At 38.8% G+C, this 24,322-nt stretch overlaps 1 protein-coding gene across 3 annotated transcripts; it reads left to right on the top strand.

Moving 5' to 3' along the window:
• Positions 1-4: 4 nt before the first annotated feature.
• Positions 5-24,248, top strand: LOC118002870 (serine/threonine-protein phosphatase 2A regulatory subunit B'' subunit gamma). Of its 3 annotated transcripts, none has more exons than XM_034993475.1 (13): positions 5-427; positions 5,648-5,775; positions 8,028-8,132; positions 8,927-9,039; positions 9,703-9,800; positions 11,652-11,722; positions 13,677-13,809; positions 14,222-14,277; positions 14,353-14,428; positions 15,130-15,266; positions 18,419-18,556; positions 20,829-20,914; positions 23,514-24,248. In XM_034993475.1, exons 1-13 carry the CDS (start codon positions 379-381, stop codon positions 23,551-23,553), a joined length of 1,230 nt encoding a protein of 409 aa, XP_034849366.1. In that variant the 5' UTR covers positions 5-378; the 3' UTR covers positions 23,554-24,248. The 3 variants fall into 3 exon arrangements, with proteins under 3 accessions (XP_034849366.1, XP_034849364.1, XP_034849365.1); XM_034993473.1 differs by having other exon boundaries at positions 20,829-20,888; XM_034993474.1 differs by lacking the exon at positions 20,829-20,914.
• Positions 24,249-24,322: the final 74 nt, after the last annotated feature.

Raw genomic sequence — 24,322 nt, forward strand, 5'->3', positions numbered from 1 at the left:
TCTTCCTCGGGCCGGAAACGCCATAGGACTCCTGAATCACGTGGTACACGCGCGCCAAAGTCCCAAGTTAAATAAAAACGGGGGCTTCCTTATCCTGCACCTTTAAAATTGGACTTGGTGAAGTTGGGCGCTGCCTTACAGAGGATCATTCTTCCATCGGTTTCAAGTCGGCTTTCCTCGCTGTTAACAAGATCGCTGTATTCTCCGCAGTAGCTGTTAATGGGTTTTTTGCCGGTTAGCCGACTTCCGCCCAAGTCCAAGATGGCGGCTGCGCGTTCCTGACCTTTACGGGGTTGGGCGGTGATTGCAGTCTGAGCTAGTAGGGGGTGGAGCGGTTAGTAAACAGCAAATGCAGGAGCTGTTGCGCGGGAGTCAGCCATGGACTGGAAAGAAATTCTTCGCCGGCGGTTAGCGACGCCCAACACAGGTACCAACAGTGAGTTTGGGAGGGACTGCTCGCGGAGATAGGTCGGCCCTAAACTCTGGAGGTAGGGGGAGATCGGGGACGAGCAGCTGCTGGGAGCCGCACTTTCCGCTTCTATAAAAGCTCTCTTGACAAAGGCAGAGGGGACGTGATTTAGGGGTACTGAGAGGTCTGACCCACACTTCCCGGGAAAAGGATTGCGGGAATGAAGAGCTTACCTTAGCACTCACTTACGTGGCCTTGACCAAGGCTTTTGAGGGATAATTGAGAACCCCGGTTCCAACAACTCTTCGATCCTACTACAACCTTCGATCCTACTACAACGCCTTTTTACTAACACACTTTTGACTTCCCTCCTTATCCATTTTAGATTTAATCATCTATTTTTCCTTATTCTTTTCCTCCTCCTTCACGCTTGCTTGTTAACCAGCCTGGTTAAAACTCTTTCTTATTCCACACGTGCCCTCAGGGCAGCCAAAAGTGGCTGGAGAAAAACGGAACCATGGTAAATGGTGTCACTTTGAATTCATGTCCACTAACCTAGAGTGTTTCAGTTTTTCATTTACACATATTCCGCGTTTCCCTAGATATTCATTCTCCTACACTCTAAGGCAGTTCTCATCTTCCAGACCTCCAGTTCTCCAGTATGTGCTATCTATTCCTTATGTTCAGTCGATAAACTTACGTATATATTTGAGAAAGTCGAAGCAAAGAAAAACCTCACCTGTTCCCACTTACCATTTCTATCAGCCCTTTCACCACCAGAGATGCCCATAAACTCTGCCTTTACTGTGTTCAAAATGAACTGTCCATGCTCCTATTTGAGACAGTTCCTCCAGTCCAACAGCAGATCCCGTTCCCTTTTATTCACTGATTTCACTCTGTTCTTATCTTCTGTCTCATATATCATCAAATTTTCCTTCTCTACAGGATCATTTCCATCAGCTCTGACAAACATGCTGTAATATACTCCATGTAAGAAAAATCATTTCATCTCACATCTCCTTCCAGCTTTTGCTGCATTTTTCTGCACTTCTTGTAGGAAAACTTATCAAAAAAGTCACCTGTATTTGTACTTTGTCCTCTTCTTCACTCTTTTTTTTTTTTGCCATCAAAAAGTATTTCTATTGAAGTATATTTCCTTTATTTTTTTAAACATTTTTATTTAAATTCAGTTAATTAAGATGTAATGTATTAGGGCGCCTGGGTGGCTCAGTTGGTTAAACAACTGCCTTCGGCTCAGGTCATGATCCTGGAGTCCCAGGATCGAGTCCCACATCAGGCTCCCTGCTCAGCAGGGAGTCTGCTTCTCCCTCTGACCCTCCCCGCTCTTGTGCTCTCTCTCTTTCATTCTCTCTCTCAAATAAATAAATAAAATATTTTTAAAAAGCACCAATTCATTTAAAAAAAAAAAGATGTAATGTATTATTGGTTTCAGAGGTGCAGATATGTGATTCATCGGTCTTATATAATACCCCGTGCTCATTACATCTCATGCCCTTCTTTTTTTTTTTTTTAAAGATTTTTATTTATTTATTTGACAGAGAGAGAGACAGCGAGAGAGGAACACAAGCAGAGGGAGTGGGAGAGGGAGAAGCAGGCTCCCCGCCGAGCAGGGAGCCTGATGCGGGGCTCGATGCCAGGACCCCCGGATGACCTGAGCCGAAGGCAGACGCTTAACGACTGAGCCACCCAGGCGCCCCAGCACATGCCCTTCTTAATGTCCATCACCCAGTTACCCCATCCCTCAATCTCCCTCCCCTCAAGCAACCCTCAGTTTGTTTCCTATGATTAAGAGTCTCTTATGGTGGGCGCCTGGGTGGCTCAGTTGGTTAAGCGACTGCCTTCGGCTCAGGTCATGATCCTGGAGTCCCTGGATGGAGTCCCACATCGGGCTCCCTGTTCAGCAGGGAGTCTGCTTCTCCCTCTGACCCTCCCCCCTCTCATGCTCTCTCTATCTCATTCTCTCTCTCAAATAAATAAATAAAATCTTTAAAAAAGAGTCTCTTATGGTTTGTCTCCCTCTCTGGTTTCATCTTGTTTTATTTTTCCTCTCTTCCCCTATGATCTCCTGTTTTGTTTCTTAAATTCTGCATATGAGTGAGATATAATTGTCTTTCTCTGATTGACTTATTTCACTTAGCATAATGCCCTCTAGTTCCATCCACGTCATTGCAAATGGCAAGATTTCATTTTTTGATGGCTGTGTAATATTCCATTGTGTACATATACCATATCTTCTTTATCCATTCATCTTCATCTGTCAGTGGACATCTGGGCTCTTTCTATAGTTTGGCTATTGTGGACATTGCTGCTATAAACACTGGGGTGCAGGTGCCCCTTCAGATCACTACATTTGTATCTTTGGGGTAAATACCCACTCCACTGCATGCCTGTTATGTGTCAAGCACTGTTCTAGGCTATAGCAGTAAACAAAACAGACAAAAGTCTTTGTCCTTGTGGAACTTAAGCTAAAGTGTTGGGAGAGATGATTAATAAGTAAATCGTTTTGGTTGTACAACTTGTATTTAAGGCTGTTTTCTTCATTGGTGTGCTAGATCCCATGTTTGCTACTCAAAGATGTATTCCTGCAGTTGTCCCCCTCTGTCCTGCATCAGTTTTTCTTTCTCAGTCATCCCTATCAGTGTATGAACATGGTGGTATTTCTCTCATCCTAGAGAAACTTTGTCTTAACTTCTACCTCTAGCTAAGCCTCATTGCTCCCCTTACAGCAAATGCTTGTTAAAAGAATTGTTGATTAAATCTGTGCTGTAATTACTGCTTGTTAAGATCATCAGTGATCTCCATTGTTGTTCCAGTGGTCAGTTTTTAGTCCTCACTTTCCTTGACCTGCTGCCAGTCCCTGCCAGGGATATGATAGTTCACTCTCCCCCTAAACATACTTTCCTCTCTTGGTTTCTAGGAGTCATACTCCCTTAGTTTTTTTTCCACCCCACCAGTCCTCCGTTCTCAGTGTTTGTTTTCTTCTCTCCAACAACTTAGCATTGGAGGGCCCAAAGCTAAGTAAGTCCTTGGTCAGCTTCTGTTCTCTATCTACACTCCCCTTCATGATGAAATCAGCCATTCTTATGGCTTTAAATACTGTGTATTTCCTTCTGTCTCCTAAATCCAAATGCCAGATTCATATGTCTAATTGCCTACTTGACATGGCCACTTGGTTCTAATAGGTATTTTAATCTTAACTTGTCCAAAACTGAACTCCTGGTATCCTTTCTAACTTGCTCACTTGTAACTTTCCCCATCTGCTCAGGTCAAAACCTTTGGAGATATCTTCAACTGCTCTTTTTCTCTGATACCCACATGCAGTGTGTCTGCAGATCCTGAGACTAAGAAAATATATCCAGAATATTTACTCCTAACCACCTCCGCTGCAGCCACCATGATCCAGGCCATCACCATCTGTCACCTGGATGACTGCATTAGCCTCCTACTTACTGCTGGTGGCTCTCTCCCTCACCAGAGTAAAAGCCAGGGTCTTTCTAATGACCTAGTGGCCTTGACTCCCATGATCTGCCTTCCCTCATCTACTCTTTCCTCTGGCTCACTCCGCTGCAGGCGCACTGGCTGCCTCCCTCTTCCCGTATACACCCGGCACGCTCCTGTCTTCAGGCCTTGGTGCTGGCTGTGTCCTCGCCTGGTATGCACTTCCCCGTTTATCCTGCATAACCTGCTTCCTTGCCTTCTTCAGTTTTTTTGCTCAGTTTCATCTCAGTGAGGCTTTCCCTGACACTCTGTTGAAAGTCGTATGTAGGTATGGACACATGTGCACACGTCCACCCATACAGATAATTGTGTGTCCCTAGAATAGTTGAATGAAAAAGAATGTGTGAAATCATGAAAATGACTCCTGGGATTTGGGCTTGGGTGACTGGATGAATACCAGTAATTGGGAGAGAAATATGGAATTAGAAGAATAGTAAGGTGAGGGATGGGAAGATTATTTTAGATATGTTGGGTGAGGATAAAAATATTTTGTTTTGAATGTGTGAGTTTAGAGTTCAAAAGCACTGTCTGGGTTAGTGACATTTGGGACTCAGAAGTCAAACTACAAAAATTGAAATGAGGAAGAAAGATTAACAAAAAAGAAATGGCCAGAAAATAAGAGAATCAACAGTGTGGCCTAAGGTTAAAAATTAACATGGCACATGTGGCAGAAATGCAGGCATAAGAGAGGTTTAGGGGAACAGCTATAGGCACGTTGGAAGGAAGTGAGACCAGGAAGAGGACAATAAACTATCGAGAAAGTAAGTCACAGATTTGAAGATTTCAGTGAGGGCTGAGGTGTAGGTATTATGGCAGGTTTTGAATAACCAGAAGGAGAAAAATTATCTGAGAGTATATTTAAGTTTAGTATATTTAGGAGCAGATAAGATCTGTGATCTTGCCATGGAACCGAGTGACAGAGGTGACCCCTCTTCAGAGATGAGGGGTCACAGTTACTCATAAGTGTTTATCCTTCCTTGACAATTAGAGGACCTTGAGCTGAAGAACACTGTGCGCCAGTTGCTGTGGTCAATAAACAGTGTGACTGAATGAGACAGCTGTAGGCCAGCAGTAGGCGGGCTGGAGGGTAAAAGCAGCCTGAGAGGGAAGGGGTTTCCATTAGGTAGAGGAACAGGGATTGCAAAGCCGAAACTTCGTGAGGTCAAGGGCTGCGTCTGTTTTCTCACCACAGTAGCCCCAGAGTCTAGCAGTGTTCTATACATAGGAGGTGCTCAGTAAGTACTTTTGATGGAATGAATCAGGAGCATGCCAGAAGTCCGTAAGAGAGTGACTTGAGGAAGAGACAAGTATAGTGATAAAAAGAAGGAGAGGGAGCAACTAAGATGTGGTTGAAGATGCAGGGGAGACTCTTTCGATTCTTGGTGTTTCAAGAAAATGAATATAGATATTCAGTGTATAAGCACAATTTTGAATGTCTTTTTTGCACTGTAAATACCCTATAGTAAAAAATACTGATTTTAAGGGGTGCCTGAGTGGCTCAGTCAGTTTGAGTGTCCAACTCCTGATTTTGGTTCAGGTCTTGATCTCAGGGTCGTGAGATTGAGCCCCATGATGGGTTCCGCACTGGGTGTGGAGCCTGCTTAAGATTATCTCTCTCTCTCTCTCCCCTTCCCCCTCTTCTCTCTCACTAAAAAAACAAGTAAGTAAAAATATTGATTTTGAAAGTGCTTTTCCCCTTTTAATCTATTTTGTTACCAGAAAAAAGAAGTGAACAAGAATTAAAAGATGAAGAAATGGATTTGTTTACCAAATACTACTCAGAATGGAAAGGGGATAGAAAAAACACAAATGAATTCTATAAGACCATACCCCGGTTTTATTACAGGGTAAGTGGTATCTAAGCAAATGTCTCAGGGAGTTTATAAATGAAATGTTAACTTTTAAAATGGGATCAGACTCTTATATAAATGAATAGAGGTTATATTTTAAATTTTATATATTCTTTCATTGTAGTTGATCTTATTGTTTTGGAATTGATAAAATCTCAAGTTTTGATATAAATTGGTATAAGAACACAAAGTTGTTACTTGGCCCCCTTTGAGTTATAGGCTTTTCCTTCCTGTTTTTTCTTACGGATATTAGTAGTGGTTATTCTATTGGATCATGTATCAGGCTTTTTATAAAACTTAGGTTTACTTGGCTGATCACCATTTTTAACTTTGTCTTTTATCCATGTTCTAAGGTGTAATACATTTTGCTCAAGGTTAAACTGAAAAATAGATTAAAATGGAAAACTTGAAGAGTTATACTTATTTTTCCTTGTGCTGAAACCATAAAGAAGTCTTTGAAAGAGATTATAGAAGACAGGAAGACCTTAAGAAAGCTCCTTACAGCTGAAATTGAAGGCTACTGAAAAGAATAAGACTTATTTAGTATTATGTAAAATGTGACCACTATAGAAAAGTTAACTGAAATTTTAGCTGAATGTCTCTTAAACTTGCTACCTTCTAAACTCAATTATAACATTATTTACAAAGAAAGTAAACATTGTTTTACTTCCATTTAGGAGCAATGTATTAATATAAGTGAATTATCTAGATAGTTGTAACATTTCTTCAAGTACAAACCTTTTCCAAGTGAACCATTTTTATTGGAAACCTTTCTGTAATACTGTTTCCCAGTCTTTTGAGAATTATATGACTAGGGCCGCCTAGCTGCCCCAGGGTCATTAGAGCACGTGACTCTTAATCTTGGGGTTGTGAGTTCAAGCCCCATGTTGGGTGTAGAGGTTACTTTAAAATAAAATCTTTAAAAAAAAAAAAGAATTCTGTGACTAATCCATGTTTGTCATGGAAAAGAGAAAAAACAGCTGATATTTTCCCATAACATTGCACAGAGATGTAAATAAATATTTCTACATGAATCCTTCTCCATACTTTTGTGTACACGTGTGTTTAGTAACAATGGGATCATTTCATACGGACTTCTCCTGCTTTATGCATTTCACACTTTCTTAAACGGAGTCCACTACACAATTGAAAATTTTTGATAGTCTGGGGGAGCAGGAAGGGAATTGATGTTTATTGAGTGCTGATGTACTTCAGAGCACTTTGTATTCATGATCTCATTTAATCAGGATTATGAAATAGTATCTTATCCAGAAACAGCCCTTAGATGTTGACATGACCCCATTTCTGAACCAAGGACTCAACTTCCCTGTATTTCCAGTACCAACCTTTTGCTCTCCCCTGTGGTTCCTGAGGGAATTCCCTTTTCCCCATTTCTGACTCTTCCTTCTCTCTGTGACCTCTTCTAGATCCCACATGGTTTCCTGTCTGCAGATGTGGATTTGTGGGATGTTCTCTATTTCTTCTCTCTCTGTCTTCTCACTGCTTTGGAGAAACCACCTACCATCTTTGGTTACCACTTCTCTCCTTGGCTGATTAGCTTGTTGACTAGCCACTGGAGCAGGATCACAGTCTCAGCCCCAGCCTTACCTCCTATGCTTCCTCCTTTTCCATTCCTTTTGATGGGAGGGATGGCATCTTAGTTCTTGGAAATGAAAGAACTGATTTGGACTGTGGTTACTTAGCTATATTTAATGGGGAGAGATATAGACGACCAAGAAGAAATCCTCAAAGCAAATTGTTTGAGGTTGAGCTGGAATGAGTCATTTTAAAGCCCTGTTTATGGAAATCACTCCAGCGGGCAGACCCTCTGCCTAGGAGGTGAACATAGTAGACCTTGGCTTGACCATCTCCAAGAAGTAACGTCATTCAAGCTCAAAAGGCATACTTTGCTAAGACCATGTATCTTCAGTTAGTCTTATTTAATTCTATGTCAGTCTAAGGTTATAGTGGAAAGAGTACTCTAAGAATATAAAATGAAACTTGGGCTAGACCATTAGTTCTTTCTAGGCAGGGATCTGGCCTTGCTGAACATTGAATTCTCTGTGGATCTCTTTTTGTTAAATGAACTTTTTAAATGAATGATAACTGGAAGTTGAGCAAAACTAAGATACAAAAAGTAATTTGAGGCAATGCAATAATGTAGAAATTTTATGAGGCCAAATATATTTTACATAATCCAATAATAGTCTAGAATTTAAGTGTAGAAATTAACTCTAGTGTATTTTTAGCTGCCAGCTGAAGATGAAGTCTTACTACAAAAATTAAGAGAGGAATCCAGAGCTGTCTTTCTCCAGAGGAAAAGCAGAGAACTGTTAGATAATGAAGAATTACAGGTAAGAATAGGATTAAAGCTTGCTTTGGATGTTAGCCATTTCTTTATTTGTACTAAAGTCCTACAGGATCTCAGTGTGTCTTAATGGAGCCACTGCTGCAGAGTGGGTGAATGCACAGGCCCTGGAGCAATGATTCCTGCCAAAATCAGCTGCAGAGCTTGCCTGGGCACCGTCTCCCCAAGATCTGGGTGTTATTTTGGTTATGTTTTTAAGTCCCTAGGTGATTCTAATATGAGGCCAAAGTTGAGAACTACTACTATAGGGTCAAACTTTGGGGGTTCACATCCTAGCCATGCTCTGTGACCTTGGGCAATGGACTTAACATTTTTGTGCTTCAATTCTCATCTGTTATGTAGGGATAACAGTATCTATCTGCATCACGTAGTTATATGAATTAAAGAGGTACCATGGGGGGAGGGTATTAACCGGCTGATGGGTATTAAGGAGGACACGTGATAAGCACTGGGTGTTATATGCAACTAATGAATCGTTGAACACTACATCAGAAACTAATGATGTGTACTATGTGTTCACTAATTGTATGCAATAATAAAAATAAAAAACCTTTAAAAAGTAAAGAGGTACCATATATGAAAACTTTAAACTTGGGCATTCAATAAACACCAGCTATTTGTATTATGTTATTAGTAATCAAAAGGATAATAGGGAATGAGATTCATCTTAATATTAAATCTCTGCTATCAGACTATCATTTTAATGGAAATAACACATTTAGCTGATGTTAAATTTTGTTTTGTTAACTGTAACATCTTCATTTCTGAACTTCTCCTAAGAACTTATGGTTTTTGCTGGATAAGCACCAGACACCACCTATGATTGGAGAGGAAGCAATGATTAATTATGAAAATTTTTTGAAGGTTGGTGAAAAAGCTGGACCAAAGTGCAAGTAAGTTTAATTAAGTATAATTAACAAAGGAGTATGTTAAGAATTTTAAATGCCTGAAATAAATGTGAATGAAAATATAAATCAACCGTGTGACAGTTTGAGTCCATTTCAGTTATTAATGAAATTTTAAAATTATTTAGTCAAGAAAATTATTGGTATGAAGTTATTAAAAGAAATAATAGTTTATAATAGCATATTTATATACTATACAACTATATATATAGTACATTTATATATAACAGTATAGACTTTCATTCTCTTTTTTTTTTTTTTTAAGATTTTATTTATTTGACAGAGCAAGCGAGAGCAGGAACACAAGCAGGGGGAGTGGGAGAGAGAGAAGCAGGCTTCCCGTGGAGCAGGGAGCCCGATGCGGGGCTTGATCCCAAGACCCTGGGATCACGACCTGAGCCGAAGGCAGATGCTTAAGGACTGAGCCACCCAGGCACCCCTAGGCTTTCATTCTTTTGGGGGTTTTTTAGCCTCTCATTCTTAAGGCAATAAAATTCAAAGATGTATGACTTGATATTTTAAGTTTTAAACTGTGGTTCTCACTTTAATTTTTTTCATTTTGATTTTTAATTGTTTGAATTCATGCTGTTTGCTAATTCAGTATGTTTGCTATATTGGCAGATGATTTTAATCTTTATTTCCTTTCCTTAGGCAGTTTTTCACAGCAAAAGTCTTTGCTAAACTCCTTCATACAGACTCTTATGGAAGAATTTCTATCATGCAGTTCTTCAATTATGTGATGAGAAAAGGTGATTCCATTTTCATTGTGTTTAAACTCCTCTATCGCATCGAGCCCCGCATCGGGCTCCCTGCTCGGCAGGGAGTCTGCTTCTCCCTCTGACCCTCCTCCCTCTCATGCTCTCTGTCTCGCATTCTCTCAGATAAATATAATCTTAAAAAAATATAAAAAAAAAAAAGAAAATTCTTAAACTCCTCTATCTGGGAATCAAGGAGGTTTTGGTACATGCTTTTACAATATTCCTTCTATGTGAAACAATTCTCTTAGTAAGTTTGAATAAACAGCAGCATTTCTTTCTTTCTTTTCTTTTTTTTTTTTTTGTAAAAGGGAGAGCATGCATGAGTCAGGCTTGGGGAGTGGGGGTTGGGACAAAGGGAGAGGGAGAAACCCAAGCAGGCTCCATGCCCAGCAGGGAGCCCAACACACAGCTGGATATCAGGACCCTGAGATCATGACCTGAGCCAGAATCAAGAGTCGGATGCTTAACTGACTGAGCCACCCAGGCACCCCTGAATAGCAGAATTTCTTACTTTTTGACCCAGATTTATTTTTTATTATTCCAGTTCTTTCCTTGAGGAACTTACTAGAGCTGAGATTTTCTACCATACATATGGGTTCATTATTATAAACAAAACAAAACAAAAACATGTATCCTAAAGATACTAGCTAAGAGCTATATATCAAAAGCTGAACCAAGAGTTTTAATATATAGTGATTTAAATTATTTTAATTCACTGGTAATTCTACTTTACCAATATACAGTTGACCCCTGAAGAACACAGGGGTTGGGGAACTAACCTCCCATGCAGTCAAAAATCTGAGTATAAGTTTTGACTCCCCAAAAACTGAACTGTTAAGAGCCCGTTGTTGGCTGGAAGACTTACCAATAACATAAACAGTTGATTAACACGTTTTATATGTTAAATGTATTATATACTGTATTCTTACAATAAAGTAAGCTAAAGAAAAGAATGTTATTAAGAAAATCATGGGATGCCTGGTGGCTCAGTCGGTTAAGCGTCTACCTTCAGCTCAGGTCGTGATCCCGGGATCCTGGGATCAAGCCCCACGTTGGGCTCCTTGCTCAGCTGGGAGCCTGCTTCTCCCTCTCCCACTGCTGCTCCCCCTGCTTGTACTCTCTCTCTCTGGCTGGCTCAATCAGTGGAGCAGGCAACTCTTGATCTTGGGGCTGTGAATTTGAGCCCTACGTAGTGTAGAAATTAACTTTAAAAAAAAAAACTCATAAGGAAGAGAAGGTACATTTACAGTGCCATACTATATTTATTGGGGGGAGAAAAACCATGTATAAGTGGACCCACACAGTTCAAACCCATGTTGTTCAAAGGCAGCTTATTATAGGTTGAGTTGCCTGAGAGGATAGTTCCCAACTCAGAATTGTAGCATCAGATTCAAGTATTTATTAAACAACTTGGAGTTGTTATGATTCCTGTAAGTTCCATAATGATCTCTGAAGTCCTATGCGTACCATCTTTAATATTTAGTCACAGTAATTAACCTCAGTAGAATAAGAATAAATGCACCTTCACTGAAGGCATAACATTACACCCACTGTCCCTTTTTGGTGGAACACTAAGTTTAGTGGGTGAAGAATATTTTCAAGAGCATCAACTTTATTGTTTCTTTAGGCAGGGTAGAATTGTTGATACCTGCCATTAATGCTATGCTGTATTTTGATACAAACAATTTTGGGGTTACTGAATAAGTAATATATGTGTGTGAAGAAGTATGTTTGTAGAGTTATTAGTTTGTCCTTCTAATCTAGCTGTTTATCTCCTTTTATCCATATATATGCTAAAGGACAGATCTTAAAATTACATTTCATCTTCTTATTTATTGTCAGTTTGGCTTCATCAGACAAGAATAGGACTCAGTTTATATGATGTTGCTGGACAAGGGTACCTTCGGGAATCTGTAAGTATTAACCCACCTCAATAACTACTATAGACACCAAAACGTTAATAGTAGTTAGCACTGCATGTTGGGATTACAGGTGATTATTTTGTTTTTGTTTCTCCGCTTTTGTTCGTTTTTACAAATAATGTGTTACTAAAAGTCTTTTAAAATGCATATATTTTTTTTTAAAGATTTTATTTATTTATTTATTTGACAGAGACAGAGATAGCGAGAGTAGGAACACAAGCAGCAGGAGTGGGAGAGGGAGAGCAGGCTTCCCGCCAAGGAGGGAGCCCGATGTGGGACTCGATCCCAGGACCCTGGGATCATGACCTGAGCCGAAGGCAGACGCTTAACAACTGAGCCACCCAGGCGCCCTAAAATGCATATTGACCACAAAAAAATGTATACTGGCCACAAAAATTCCTTTTTTGATTCTTTTTTTTCCAGCTTTTAAAAATAGCTTTCCAAAGGAGAAAATAAAAATGTAGTGCTTTAACAGGATTAAAAATCATTGAAGAAACAGGAAAACTGGGCTCCTGGGTGGCTCAGTTGGTTAAGTGACTGCCTTCAGCTCAGGTCATGATCCCAGGGTCCTGGGATCGAGTCCCGCATCGGGCTCCCTGCTCTGCAGGGAGCCTGCTTCTCCCTCTCCCCTTGCTTGTGTTCCCTCTCTCGCTGTGTCTCTCTCTGTCAAATAAATAAATAAATAAATAATCTTTAAAAAAAATTAAAATAAATTAAAAAAAGAAACAGGAAAACTTTTGGTTATTCATGAGTGTTATAAATGTTAGGGCCAGAAATTTTTCAGGCTGACAAAGATCATTAAGTTTGATAATGTTTTTAATAAGGGAATATAAAATAGGTCATGATTTCCCAAACTCTCAATTCACAGTGCCCTTAGTATCTCAGTAATTTTTGCATAGTGCCTCTAAGTCAAAAGAAATACCTACCAGTTCCATTTATTAGTTAGTTCTACACAATTTATGAAAGTATTCACTAAGATTATTATTATATTAGCCATTTGAAAAAAATACACATAAGTTGAAAGTAAGTAATATTTTTGCTTCATTCTTAAATTACAAATACTAATGGAATCTGTGCCCATGGGGCACACTGTATGGCCAGTCAAAACTGGCAGTTAGATTGGACAGTCATCCTCACTTCCTGTTCCACACTAACTTTCGTGTGGTACTTGCTTCATCACAGCAACCATCAAGAACCTAGCTTTGCAAAGACTGATGTCATCAAAAAGCATGTATCTCCGTCAATGTTGAAAATGTGAACTACCTTGAGCTCATAGCTCTAGCTCATAGCCACATCTATTGTGTACTCTCTGGCAAATGTCACCGTCTTCCTGAAATTTTTTTAATATCCTGCTGCACCCCTGTGAGTTTACTGAAGCATTCCAGGGGCACAATTTGGGAGCTGTTGGTTTAGCCTTCACATTGCTGGTGGGAGTATAAAATGGAGGGGGGTAGGTGGGAAGTTTTCTCCTCCCCACTTGTGCTCTTTCTTGCTATCTCTGTCTCTCTCAAATAAATAAAATCTTTAAAAATTTTTAAAAATAAAAAGATTTTATTTATTTGAGAGAGAGCGTGAGCATGAGGGAGCACAAGCAGGGGGAGGGGCAGAGGGAGAAGCAGGCTCCTCGCTGAGCAGGGAGCCCAACACGAGGCTCAATCCCAGGACCCTGAGATCACCACCTGAGTCACCCAGGCACCCCCTTTTTGGTTCCTTTTGAATTTGGAATTATGTAGAATATATTGCTTATTCACAAATGTTAAAAATGAAATAAAAAGCAAAACAATGTAAGTTTTACCAATAACATAGTTATGATTTTATTTTATCATTAATATACTATTAATGCTGAATAATTTTTAGGACTGAAATTCAACATTCCAGTATCTAACGAAGAAACAAGATCAAGACAGTTAACACTTTAATGTTTTGATTTGTTTTGTTCTTTCAGGATTTAGAAAACTACATATTGGAACTTATCCCAACTTTGCCACAATTAGATGGGCTGGAAAAGTCTTTTTACTCCTTCTATGTTTGTACAGCAGTTAGGAAGTTCTTCTTCTTTTTAGACCCTCTAAGAACAGGTAAAAGAAAATCTTAGATATTATAAGGATATAATTCTAAATCTCAATAACTAAAGTCTTGAAAATGTCATTTTTCTAGTATGCCATTGCCTTTAATATATAAAGATCTTTTATGATTTATTCGTACCAACTAGAACCAGCTGTGTGACAGTGGACATGTCACCTAACCTCTTAGTTTCTTCATCTCTAAAGTGGTGTCTGAGCTGGATAACGAATGGCTCCTTCTGGTCCTAAGAAGCCAGTTATTCTGATATGATTTGCTATCCCTGATATGGAATATACTGGGGAGTTGTTCTTGATGAAAGATATGAAGCTTTAAAATACCAATTGTGTGATTACTCTTCTAAAATAGTATCTTTATAAAATTGAGTTCCTCTTTTCTTAAAAATGAAATTGTGTTTGTTCTTTAAAGGGAAGATTAAAATTCAAGATATTTTAGCATGCAGCTTCCTAGATGATTTATTGGAGGTAAATATGTTTTTTAAATACTTAATTATGTCACTTGACAGTTACTGTCTTCTAATTATATCTGTTTTTATTTAGTTAAGGGATGAGGAACTGTCCAAGGAGAGTCAAGAAACTAACTGGTTTTCTGCACCTTCTGCCCTAAGGGTATATGGTATGGTTCCTGTCATAATGCTAAAATTTGAATGATCCATTCCTCAGTTAATTAACGTTCAAAGGACAGTTTTATACATAGGCTAATTTACCTTAGGATGAAAGTATTCTAATTACCTTAAGAGCTAGTATTCTAGATTACTAAAATTTACTTGTCGTTTTCTTACTCTTTAATAGAACATACAGAATGTAATTTGATCCTTTCTTGTTGACTCAGGAGCATCATTATGGACATCAATTACTATCTTGCATTGTGATAAAATGCCACTGCTATCAGCGTCCACAGTGGCAGGTGTTCTAGGGACTGTTTGCTTTTTCCTTTAATTTCATTAGTCTGCTTCATTATTCTCTTGGGTGGTCTTCTGACTCATTTTGGCATCCTTGTTCTCTGCTTTTCAAGGGCCAGCATTTCAGTGCTTTTTATTGACCCCACCTCTAATTTTAAAACCTAGGAAAGTTCTAAAAGGTTGCAAACTGAAAACAAATAATGATGGAAATAGCCCAAACACCATGGCTTTATGCAAAGCTTAAGGGCTGTTGTGATAGAGAGTCCAGGGATAGCTGATCTTAGGGCACTGCCCTAATATAGTTAGAAAATCAAAGTATTAACCAATAAAAAGAACTTTTTGTGTTTATTCTTTTGTCCTCTAATTAGAATTTTATTTTGGTCATAAATGTCTTTTTATCATTTTTCTTCCCAAGGCCAGTATTTGAATCTTGATAAGGATCACAATGGTATGCTCAGTAAAGAAGAACTGTCCCGCTATGGAACAGCAACCATGACCAATGTCTTCTTAGATCGCGTTTTCCAGGAGTGTCTCACTTATGATGGAGAAATGGTAGTAGTTTAAATCTCTGATAAGTTTTAAAAATTTAGGCTCCAGGGCTCAGTCGTTGGGCGTCTGCCTTCAGCTCGGGTCGTGATCCCAGGATGCTGGGATCGAGTCCCACATCGGGCTCCCTGCTCGGCGGGAGGCCTGCTTCTCCCTCCCCCACTCCCCCTGCTTGTGTTCCCTCTCTCGCTGTGTCTCTCTCTGTCAAATAAATAAATAAAATCTTTAAAAAATAAAAAATAAAAATAAAAATTTAGGCTCCCACAGTTTCCACAAACCCTTTTCTTGATGTAATACAGCATTATTTTTACATCAGTATCTTTAAAAGCCTGAACTAATCAAATTGTGAATTTTGGGGGCTTTAATCTTAAGGTTAATTTGCTTAAAAATATTATGGGCTGGGGGCGCTTGGGTGGCTCAGTCGTTAAGCGCGTCTGCCTTCGGCTCAGGTCATGATCCCAGGGTCCTGGGATTGAGCCCCTGCTCGGCGGGGAGCCTGCTTCTCCCTCTCCCACTCCCCCTGCTTGTGTTCCCTCTCTCGCTGTGTCTGTCTCTGTCAAATAAATAAATAAATAAATCTTTAAAAAATAGGGGCGCCTGGATGGCTCAGTCCTTAAGCGTCTGCCTTCGGCTCAGGTTGTGATCCCAGGGCACTGGGATCGAGCCCCGCATTGGGCTCCCTGCTCCGTGGGAAGCCTGCTTCTTTCTCCCTCCCCCCACTCCCCCTACTTGTGTTCCCTCTCTTGCTCGCTCTGTCAAAAAATAAATTAAAAAAATCTTAAAATAAAAAATCTATTAAAAAATATTATGGACTCCGGACAAATACAAAATTTTAATATTTTGTTCATTTCATTATCAGTGTATCTTTTTAATGTTTCAAGTTCTATTTAAATTCCAGTTAGTTAACACTAAGAGTTTAGGGATTCATCACTTTCTACAGTACCCGGTGCTCATCCCAACAAGTGCCCTCCTTAATACCCATCACCCATTTAGCCCATCTCCCCTGCCCACCTCCCCTAAGGAGTATGGATTAGTGGGGGGTAAAAAATCCTGGAAAATTGGCAAATCCTATTGACTGTTTCCATATAGATGGTTCATTCATTAAATTTCCAGATCAGATAGTGTACCACAAATGCCGTGATTTAAATCTAAGAATCAGGTTGTATTACTTTCTGTAACTGGCTATATTAGTAGCTAATGATTAACATGCACCTGTCCTTTTATCACAACAATGCAAAATACTTAAGGAAATTCTGTCTAGCATTTTAAAAATCACTATCCTTGCTATTAAAAACTTGTGTTAAGGATGTGATAAATTACCAAACCAATGACGCTTAAGAAATGGTCATATTGTCAGAAGAGAATTGGGGTTTTAGGTTTTATCACTTAGCTTGAATAGCAGTTTTCTAAATAACACCATTTTTAGCCAGCAGTATAGGAAAGGGGGGAAAAGGTGGAGAAACTGTGCTTTGTGACTTCTACAGCTGTCTACAGTCAACAGTGAGGAGCTTGTAGTATACTAATGACTTCTAGAGAAAACAGGCTACAACTATGGATGGAGTTAGACCATGATGAGGCTGCATCTCTTTAGCTCTTTATACTGCAATTTATACAAAAAAGAATTCTTAGGGGCGCCTGGGTGGCTCAGTCGGTAAGCGTCTACCTTCGGCTTAGGTCACGATCCCAGGGTCCTGGGATCGAGCCCCGCATAGGGCTCCCTGCTCTGCGGGAAGCCTGCTTCTCCCTCTCCCACTCCCCCTGCTTGTGTTCCCTCTTTCGCTGTTGTCTCTGTCAAATAAGTAAATAAAATCTTTAAAAAAAAAAAAGAATTCTTAATCTTAGCCTAAAGCAGCTTTCCAAGAATATAAATTTTCTTCTAAGTGGAATCTCCAATGTGTTTTTACCATGCAAAAAAAGTAATGAGTATCCCTTTTTTGTAGAGAAAGCCTTGTTTTCTTCATGTCTTTCTAGCTCTTATCTGTGCTTTTTTGCCTTTTTTTTGGATAACAGTTTCAGTTCACTATATAATATCGGGTGTTCTTAAGATGGCTTCTTATTGGAAATCATCTGATTTTAAAATGTTTAAGTATTTCAAAGTAACTATTTAAATATACTATTCAAGGGCGCCTGGGTGGCTCAGTTGGTTAAGCGACTGCCTTCAGCTCAGGTCATGATCCTGGAGTCCCGGGATCGAGTCCCGCATCAGGCTCCCTGCTCGTCAGGGAGCCTGCTTCTCCCTCTGACCCTCCCCCCTCTCATGTGCTCTCTGTCTCTCTCATTCTCTCTGTCTCGAATAAATAAATAAATAAATAATCTTTAAAATAAATAAATAAATAAATATACTATTCAAATATACTAATCTATTCATTCCAGATAAACCTTTTTTTTTCCAAACTGACCACACTGAAATGAAGATACTAATTTAGCAGCATTGTACAATAGCTTAGTCACTGTCCTGTCCACTTCAGAGGCATAATAAAAGATTACTCCTTAAGACAGCAACTCTCTCATAAGAAAATGATCTATGTCCCCAAAACTGTCCTGTACAGATTAACTGCTAATGTAGAATTTCTAGAAACCAATATTAAGTATACAAATGGATATCTTATTTCATATTAAAAAATTGCCATTTTTATGAGAGACTCTTGACTCTGGGAAACAAACGGGAGAGTTGCGGAAGGGGACGTGGGTGGGGGGATTGGGTAACTGGGTGATAGGCATTAAGGAGGGCATGTGATGTGATGGGCACTGGGTGTTATATGCAACTGATGAATTATTGAACACTACATCTGAAACTAATGATGTATACTATACGTTGGCTAATTGAGGGGCGCCTGGGTGGCTTAGTTGGTTAAGCATCTGCCTTCAGTTCGGGTCATGATCCCAGAGTGCTGGGATCGAGACCCGCGTTGGGTTCCCTGCTCAGCGGGGAGCCTGCTTCTTCCTCTGTCCCTCCCCCTGCTCATGATCTCTCTCTCTCTCTCTCTCACTCTGTCTCTCAAATAAATAAAATCTTAAAAAAATTTATGTTGGCTAATTGAATTTAAATTTAAAAAATTGCCATCTTTGATTGTAAAATAGCTTCAAATCATTAGATATTCACTTGAAAAGTTAATTCCAAACAAGGCTTCTAATGAATGTCATTTTCTTCTCTATAGGACTATAAGACCTACCTGGACTTTGTTCTTGCGTTAGAAAATCGAAAAGAACCTGCAGCTCTGCAGTATATTTTCAAATTACTTGATATTGAGAACAAAGGATATCTGAATGTCTTTTCACTTAATTACTTCTTTAGGGTAAGTCTCATTTGTGTAAATGAGTCATTGTTCCTTAAGATACACTATTTGATTTAAATTACCTACTTGGTAACAATTTTATCTAATTTGTGATGTTTAAATATAACAAAAAGGTTTACTAACAGATTTTATTATTAATATTTTTTTAAGTAGCTCCATGCCTAACATGGAGCCCAACATGGGGCTTGAACTCACAACCCTGAGATTGAAACCTGAGCTGAAATCAAGAGTCAGACATTTAATTAACCGACTGAGCCACCCAGACACCCCAATTTGCTAACAGATTTTAGAAGAAATCAAGTCTCCTTTTAGTTTTGTTTTTTTCTATTTTTAAAAAATATAAATAGACTAAATCAAAGCTGATTTGATTAGTTGTAGGACATCAAAGTGTATAAATATGTGTCAGGGGCTATACTGGCCAATGGAGATACAGACATACATGAGAAATTCTGTGCTTTGGTGATCATAAACTAGTGTGTAAAATCCTTCAGAAGCTTCAGTTAAACAGTTCAGAAAAGGTAGAAGTTTTGCAGACTTTGGTAGTAGTAGATTCTTTTAAATGCTGTGCTGTAAAAAATAAAAATTATTTTAATAATTTTAAAATTATTGTATGCTGCATTTCAGCATGAAAATAGATTTGCTGAAATGCTTACTCTGTGCCGTTTAGTGGTCTCAGAGAATAACATGATGAGTTCTAAGGGAAATTTGATTGTACCTTATCTCATAAGCATTCAGATGCACAAGGTGTAAAAATAGGAATGTCTGCCCTTTTTAAGACAAATCATTCCTAAATTTGAATGGTGACTTTTCTATCTGGTGGAATAGTTGTGTACAGTAGTACTTCTGTTACTTTATTTCTATAGCTAGTTTTTAGAAGACTGTGTGATTTTTATATGGTTAGGACAACAGTAAGAAGAAATGGCTTTTTATAAACAATAAAAATGAAATTTTCACATCTTTGTCATAAAACATTTTTCCCCAGAGGCTTTTCCTTTTCCATTTAAAATTCTGTGATACTTCAAAAATAATTATTTGGTTTCTGAGTTTCATAGTATGTAAAATTTATAGTTTCGGTGTTAAATTCCCTAAAACTTCCATAATGATTTCCTAGGTAGTAATGACTACAAATATTAGGATAAATTACAATCGCAGTATTAGGATACATTTTTTAAAAATTGAATCCGTGGCTAATCTAAGAATATGATACCAACCCATCATAGGGATGCCCCACTTTAGGCAGACCTATTAAATGAAAATTCAGTTTTAGGAAAACAAACTAAATATTTTTGGAAATTAAACACACAACCCTTTTTTATAAAGACTTCTTTACAGTACCTTCTCTTAGAATATTTAATTTTGTTTTTAAAATATTTTATACATGCATTTTATCAAAGTATTTAGGCTTGGTTGCATGGGTTAAGGTAAATACTTACTGGCGCTGAGTCCTGCAATCCTAAGCTGTTCGTAGAGTCTTTGTACATCAGTATCCCAGTGATAAAGGTCGGCCTAGATGGTGCACTCTAGATTGTATCTCCAGGTCTACTACTCTAGAGGCTGTGCGGGTACTCCGATTCTCACTTACTTCAAAGAGATTACCTATGCACACACGGACATCAGTGGCACCACATACACAGTAGGCACCTGCAACATACTTCTTTGACTATTTACCAAGAATTTTAAGCTTCACATTTTCTAGTGAATGACTCTCGCCTACAGTACTTATTAGTCCAACTGGATCACAGTAGTTTCTTCCGTTAGTGTTTTTTTTTGTTTTATTTTTTTGTTAAAGTTTATAAAAGAGAATTTGAGGGAGGCTTACCTCCATTTTTTTTTTCTGTCAAGTACAAGGCAAAGTATGGGGGGGGGGCAGAGGCGGCAGATTGGGTGTCTTAAAGAATGGTGAAGGTATGAACAGCATTCCTGGAAAATGCAAGGATCAGGCATAACAGAGTAACTGCTAGGTCATGTAAAGGCCCATCTGAGGTTGGAGACCCTTCCTGTATAGTAGCAATAATCTGTGGCCTTGTATACTTTTTTCTGGAATTCTCAATAGCAAGATATACATCTAGAAGGGTTGATGGTTACACCGATCATTAAGTTTTGCTGACTGGATGTGAAGCAAGGTCAAGAAGTTGAGAATATTGGCAAGAGTGGTTGAAATGATAAAGCTTGTGGTCTGATAGGGAAGACCATGGGACTAGAAAGGGGCCATGGGACAGGAAGGGGGGCTGTGGTGTATTTTTTATTTACAGACTTATTCCTACCCCTACAGGCCATACAGGAACTAATGAAAATCCATGGACAAGATCCTGTTTCATTTCAAGATGTCAAGGTTACCTTTTCTTTTCTTTCCTTTAAGTAAGCTCTATGCCCAATGTGGGGCTTTTGAACTCTTGTGACCCTGAGATCAGGAGCCACATGCTCTACCAGCTCAGCCAGCTAGGCACCCCTTACCTTTTCTTTTAATATACATGATACCAGTTGGGACGCCTGGGTGGCTCAGTTGGTTAAGAGTCTGACTCTTGGTTTTGGCTCAGGTCATGATCTCAGGGTCCTGCGATCGAGCCCACGTCGGGCTCTATGCAGAGTTGGCTTCCCCTCCCTCCCTCCCTCTGCCCCTTCCCCTGCTCATGCACACACACTCTTAAGATAAATCTTTAAAAAAATAATATACATAATACCAGATAATCATCTGTATTAAGTGAAATTTTGTATGAAAGAAACATGACTATGAAGTACTGAACCGAATCAAGTATTTGCTATTATTTATTCTGAACCAATTGAGACCACACTTGGACTAATAATTTGTGTAGTTTATGATTTTAGCATTGTCAGATTGTATTTTCATTGGAAGCATTAATTTTGATTGAAAATGAAGAGAATCAATATAGCCTGCAATCCTTTGGCAGCCAGTCCAGTGTAAAATGAATTTTTAGTCTTGGTAACTACAGTTGACCCTTGAACAACACAGGAGTTAGGGGCAATGCCCCTCCCCCATGCAACTGAAAATCCATGTAGAACTTTTGACTCCCCCAAAAACTTAACTACTCATAGCCTACTGTTGACTGGAAGCCTCACATAAACAGTAACATAGCTAACACATATTTTGTATATGTTTTACATACTATATTCTTAAAAATGGAGCTAGAGAAAAAATGTGACTGAGAAAGTCATCAGAAAAGGAAATGCATTTACAGTATACTGTATTTATCAAAAATATCCATGTCTAAGTGGACTCATGCATTTCAGACCTGTGTTCAAGGGTCAACTATATTTAGGTTTGGGCACTTTTTAAATCTGCTCCTTCAAAGGTCTTACTTGCTTTTGTATTATTAAGGAGCCATCAGTCCTACAATATGAAAACTACCACTATCTGAAACACATGCTAATGCTTCATTTTTGCAGTCACCAGCTGTGAAAAACCTATAGTACCTAGTACAGATTCAGGTTCAGGTTAAGTAACGTAATGGAAGAACCCATCCAATTTTAATTAAGTGTAAGATAAAGGCCAATTTCGTTTAATATAAATGAGACAAATCTGAAACTATTCAACAGGCAACCTAAGAACTAGTAATTTTAAGTTGCCACTAACCTAGAAAAGGAAGTTTCATAAACATACAAAACTAAAAGCTCGTACATTTCATTTACCTGAATTTTTTTTTAAAGATTTCATTTATTATTTGAGAGAGAGAGATTGAGAGAACGAGTGGGAGGAGGGGCAGAGGTAAAAGCAGACTCCCTGTGGAGCAGGGAGCCCGATGCGGGACTCGATCCCAGGACTCAGGGATCATGACCTGAGCTGAAGGCAGACGCTTAGCCAACTGAGCCACCCAGGCACCCTTAAAGATTTTATTTATTTATGGAGAGAGAGAGAGCATGCATACACAAGCAGGGGGAAGGAGAGGGACAAGCAGACTGCACCAAGCATAGAGCTCGAGCTCACAACCCTGAGATCATGACCTGAGCTGAAATCACAAGTCAGATGCCCAACCAATTGAGCCACTCAGGCACCCTGAATTGTTCTAATCTTTTTAAAATGTAATTTGCCTCCTTAAATGCCACTGGATCCTCTGAGTAATTTTACTACAAAAAGATTAGAAAACATGTATCTAATTCCTTGTAAATACTCATACAGTATACCTCATAATATAGAAGTATTTCCATCTATTCTAGTAAATTTTAGCACAATTTCATTGTCATTCTGGATGACTAATTCTTTAAAACTGAACCTCCCCCACCCACCACCCATCTTAGATCCAGAGTATAAAAGGTTGACATCTATCTATATTGGAAATGAAGCTTTGTCATTATCTTGGCTTTGGAAGCACTTATGTTTTTAGTTGGAGCTCAGTTTGCACTTAAAGCAAGACCTTACATTACCACCAATTAGAAGACAATAGAAAAGTTTAAGATACTTAACACGTATTCAAAGAATACTGCATTAGTTTTGCCACTAATCAGCTATGTAGTTTGGATTAGATTAAACTCTGAGCTTGTTTCTTTCTCTTTTAAGATGAGGGAGAGTGGGGCACCTGGGTGGCTCAATCACTTAGGCATCTGCCTTCGGCTCAGGTCACACGATCCCAGGATCCTAGGATCAGGTTCCATGTCGGGCTTCCTACTCCATAGGGAGTCTGCTTCTCCCTCTCCCTCTGCCTGCTGCTCCCCCTGCTTGTGCTCTCCCCCCCACCCCCGCTGTCAAAATAATAAATAAAATCTTAAAAAAAAAAAAAAAAAGGATGAGGGATAGCTATCACATATCTAAGGAATCTTCCAGTAAAATTCTATGATTGTACATAGAGAAAAGGAGCTTGCCTGTGTGTGAACTGGAAAAGAAAAAACTAGAACAAAAATTTTACATAAGCTCAAGTGCCAGCCTGGAATTTCACAGCACTTGTATAATAGAAATTTAGTGGATCAGATCCCAGATTTCATTGTGTTTTTCTCTCTCTCGCAGGATGAAATCTTTGACATGGTTAAACCAAAGGATCCTTTGAAAATCTCTCTTCAGGATTTAATCAACAGTAATCAAGGAGACACAGTCACCACCATTCTAATCGATCTGAATGGCTTCTGGACTTATGAGAACAGAGAAGCTCTTGTTGCAAATGACAATGAAAACTCTGCAGACCTTGACGATACATGATCTCTCAAAAGACTAGACTGTGTTCATTAAGATAAGCTTGAATGCTGCACGCAAAACCTTTCAAGCACAATCCTTAGAAACAGCCTAAATAAAACACTTTATATGCCTATAGAATACAGCAAATGTTCTGATTATTGGACTCTTGGTTGCAGTAGTTTGGAAGCAGTAGGACCAAATGTTGTTTTAGGAGATATTAAATTCTTGTTCCACTTAGCTCAAATATGGCAAGTGTGATTTGGTAAAGGTAGGAATCCGCTTTAAATCTATATAATCTTTGGAAATAAAGGAAGTTTTCATGGGATATTTCTGACATTAGACATTAAGAATTTAAATATTTGAGGGATAGCTTATATGTGGTCATTTAACCTTGAGTCCTCTAAAGTATTATCTGTATCATAGATTATAAACTTCCCATTCATTAGAATAGAGCCATTTCATTTCTGGGTTAGAAGTGTTTGGAGATGATGTTTCTTTTTATAGGATGTTTCAGTAAAAAGTATTCAAGTTACTATTTCACTTTAATTAAAATCACCAGTATAAAAAAAATCTATCTAGCTTTATTAACTGGTACTAGGGTCACATTTTATAAAATTCAACTCCATTTTGTTAAGGATTTTTGT

The sequence above is a fragment of the Mirounga leonina genome, unplaced genomic scaffold (assembly GCF_011800145.1).
Source record: "Mirounga leonina isolate KUSES-001 unplaced genomic scaffold, KU_Mleo_1.0 Mir_84, whole genome shotgun sequence".
In the NCBI taxonomy this organism is placed as follows: Eukaryota; Metazoa; Chordata; class Mammalia; order Carnivora; family Phocidae; genus Mirounga; species Mirounga leonina.

What these genes read in the sequence shown, in the direction of transcription:
- LOC118002870 (XM_034993473.1), top strand. Translation starts at nt 379, where the DNA reads ATGGACTGGAAAGAAATTCTTCGCCGGCGGTTAGCGACGCCCAACACA. An exon ending in AAGGGTACCTTCGGGAATCT is followed by an intron (nt 11,723 to 13,676) that starts GTAAGTATTAAC and finishes TTGTTCTTTCAG; the next exon opens with GATTTAGAAAACTACATATT. An exon ending in TCACTTATGATGGAGAAATG is followed by an intron (nt 15,267 to 18,418) that starts GTAGTAGTTTAA and finishes TCTTCTCTATAG; the next exon opens with GACTATAAGACCTACCTGGA.